Here is a 3529-nt window from a genome sequence, read left to right on the forward strand (position 1 = left end):
CACAATGCAGATGTTAAATATGGTTTGAAAAACCAGCTTACATTTAGTAATGCTTTTGTGAAGAAGAGAAAACATGTCAGCAGGAGATCAACACGTCTGAATGTGTAAATACCAGCAGAATAAAACCTACACATGGAGAAATAGCCTGTGGCCAAGTACTGTGGGCTCCCACTGGCTCTTTACAGCTGCCTATGTACTGTAGCTCCCATATCCCATATGGATTTTTCATAAAGACTTTATGGGTTTGATGCAGATGACCATTTTACTGCCTCCAAATACTGTGGAGATATATGAAGCCTATTTGGCTTGGGGCAGGTCAGGAGGCACTAGAACATCAATAATTCATATATTCCTCTGTGTGCATATGTGTGTGTGTGTGTGTGTGTGTGTGTGTGCATGCCTGTGTGTGAATGAGAGATCGTGTGTTTGTGTGATCAAACAACACCTGCTGAACCCAGTGATAATTTTCATATTTCAACCTCCATTTATTTGAACCAAAAAAAGAGATCAGGGTTAAATCCACTAAACTTAAATACAAAAATAAGGGACTCAAATTGAAATCAATATATGAATACAATTTACACATACATCCAGTGCTGTGGAGCAGGATGAAAGCATTGTGAAAATGACAATACTCTTGTTATGGCAAAGGGGGAGCTTGAACAAGCCAAATGCTTTGTTTAGGCAACTGCGTAGCCATCTGGGACTGTCAGAGGTCTATGGATTAGTGGCTTGGATCTGTGATATGGTCAGTCCCGGTTTTAAAGCTAACAGTAAAAAAATAGAAGGGAGACTTTTCGAGAGCCATCCCAGATCCTATCTTTCATCCCCCCCCCCCCCCCCCCCCCCCACCCCATCTCTCCCACTCCCGGTCTCACCGTCTGGTCTGCCGCAGCAGGCGCGCTATACCGAGAAGGGGCCAATTCCATTATCCCGAGAAATTAAACAGAAAACCAAACCGAGCCGTGTGCGCTATGTGCGGTTTGTAGAGGTGATTTCACTGTTCGGGGCAATGGGTTTAGTAGAAGTCGTGTGTCCCACTCAGCACGAATTGTAATCTGAAGGGGCGTTGTCTGTTTATATGGCCGCTCTCTCAGTTTTCAACACTCTGCAATGAGATGGAAATCCCACAGAGCTCCTGTGGTCCAGACGCATCCCCGGGTCCATCCGCAACAAACAAGACAGTCCAAAACCAACAGGTCCTTGCATGTGTGTGCGTCTGTGTGCTGTGTGCGTTTGTGCGAGTACGTTTGTGTGCGCGCGCAAAACTGTGCGTAAGCGCGCGCGTTGGCGAGAAGAGGCAGCAGGGGGGAGAAAGGGGGTGGAGGAGAGGATATCAAACGGAATCCCTGATCACTCCTTCCCCCCGTTAACCAAAGACAGCTCTTTGAGAATTCCACTGGCGTCCACTCGCCTCCTCTCCCGGATCATGTCCTCCAGGCTGCGAAAGACCAGAGTGTGCACCCCGCTGCCGGACAGATGCACTTTGAGGAAATACTGCTGCTCCGCTGAGTGCGCCTCTCCCCCGGCTTTGAACTCCCGTTTCCCAAAGCGGCACCAGGCTGCGAAACTTTCCGAGTTGGTCCAGCATATCTCCTCGCTGCTCAGGCCCAGGTGTCCCACTGCGTTCTGCATCACTAGGTCAGGAGGTAGCGGTCGGTACCGGTACCGATTGTTGACTATCCTCCCGTGGCGGCCACTGCTGATCTCAAGCAGGCTGTCCTTGCGGATCTCGCCCTTGTGCAGATGAATGACCTGGTCGTCCTGCTCGTAGATGGCCCAGTGGGGGGCTTGCGCGGTGGCCACCAGCTCCAGCAGGTCCCCCGGTTTGCACATAGTCAGCAAAGTTTTGGCCGAGTACACATTCAAGTCCTCGTTCTCCCGCAGCTTGGAGAAGATGCATTCCTGGGAGCAGAAGCCTGAGTACTCCACCTCGCTGACCGAGAAGGGTCCCTCCTCGGTCGGGCTGTGGTCCTTGGTGAAGCCGCAGTCGGACGGAGTGCGGTCGTCCACCTCCTCCTCTTCGTCAGAGAAGAAATAGGCGACGCCGACCCGAAGCTCGTCCTTCTCCAGCCCGGACGGATCCCCCGTGGGCAGTTCGCTGTAGTTGAGGTGGGTGATCCGATCCAGTTGATTTCCCATCAATGACCTGGCAAGGCAGAGGCATGGACTGCGGTGTCTGAGAGGGACAGGGTGAGAGAGATGGAGAGAGAGATATTCAGAGGGGTGTCAATAGCGTAAAATATAGTGTTAAGCAATACACCACCGTTCACAGAACAGGACACATTATGCGCGAACGCTTGGCTGCATTTAAATCCCTTTGCTCAATAGATAAGAGAGTAGGCTTAGAAGGCACTCAACACTTCTCAGCAGTCACCTGTACAGAGGGGCTGGAGCTCTCTCGTGTTATTGAGCCCAAAGAGTACACTAACGCAATCAATGATCCACTGCCCCTTGCTCCCTTCACGCCCATTAGTCAATCATTAATTCCAGTGGAATGTAAAAGAGCCTGCGGTTCCCATGCAGAAGAAACGAGGGAAGAAAAGAAACGAGAGAAAAACAGTCTGAGGCTTGCAGCAGTTAAAGAGTGAGGGAAGAGCAAGCACTGTGAATAAAGGCACTTCCCATGTCTTTACGCACGGCGCAAAAATGAGAAGAAACTGGAGAAAAAAGAGGATACCTGTGCGCTCCCCGGGCAAATGGCTAAATATCCTTATGGTCCATTAGCACAGAGGGCAGCACGCTCCCCTGCACCCCGTCTTTCTCTTCCTCTCTTCCTCTTTCTTCTCACACTTGTCCGTCACTCTTCGCACCGCGCACCGGGCGCTCCGGCTGTCGTGCGTCCTAGTACCTCACTTCTTTCAGCACAAGCACCATTTAAGTACCAAGGAGAGCTCCGCCTCGGCCGGCGCGCTCCGCCTCCAGTGGGTCTTACTGGAGCACAGTCACTGGTCCATTAACGCCGAGCCAATGGGAACCGTGGAGGAATATGGCAGTCAGTCAGGGGATCCAATGGGGCGCTCACAGGGCGGCTGGTGGCGATAGGCGGCTGTTACCATTTTTGTTGTCAGAGAGCTGTGGAATTCTCCACATGATCAGCGGAGTCTGTGTATGCAAGTTCAAGGCGACATTCAGCAGTGATAACACCCTGCATATCTCAACGAGAGGAGCTCAGGTTTTTATGTCCTATAAACATTTCTACAATCTCAAATAATCCCCCAAAACTGCATCCTTATCACATGCACACTGTTGCTGTGGGACATGACAAATGTGTTCCCACCTTTCTGAATGCAAGAGTAGCCTCTGTCCTCCACCTCCCATGTGTGACTTGTAAGTTGTGTCCAGATACCTCAGCAGCTTCACTGTAACTTGTTCTCTCATATCTGTCAGTGTTTGTTTGTGCCTGGTAGAGACTTGGGGCTGGAGGCAGGTGTGTGTTCCTGTGCAAGGTAACAACAAAACAAAGTGTACAGGGAGATTAGTACACAATCTATAATATTTTAGATATGACTGAACTGAAATGCAAATC

The 3529-nt window shown here is 50.4% G+C and overlaps 1 protein-coding gene across 1 annotated transcript; it reads right to left on the minus strand.

Annotated features, from left to right (window-relative positions):
• Positions 1 to 461: 461 nt before the first annotated feature.
• On the minus strand, positions 462 to 2839 carry lratd1 (LRAT domain containing 1). Its single transcript, XM_070849517.1, has 2 exons — positions 2681 to 2839; positions 462 to 2179 (listed from the first exon to the last, which is right to left on the minus strand). The coding sequence occupies exon 2, from the start codon at positions 2140 to 2142 to the stop codon at positions 1354 to 1356; it is 789 nt and encodes a 262-aa protein (XP_070705618.1). The 5' UTR covers positions 2143 to 2179; positions 2681 to 2839; the 3' UTR covers positions 462 to 1353.
• Positions 2840 to 3529: the final 690 nt, after the last annotated feature.

This window comes from Pempheris klunzingeri, chromosome 18 (assembly GCF_042242105.1).
Source record: "Pempheris klunzingeri isolate RE-2024b chromosome 18, fPemKlu1.hap1, whole genome shotgun sequence".
Classification (NCBI taxonomy): domain Eukaryota; kingdom Metazoa; phylum Chordata; class Actinopteri; order Acropomatiformes; family Pempheridae; genus Pempheris; species Pempheris klunzingeri.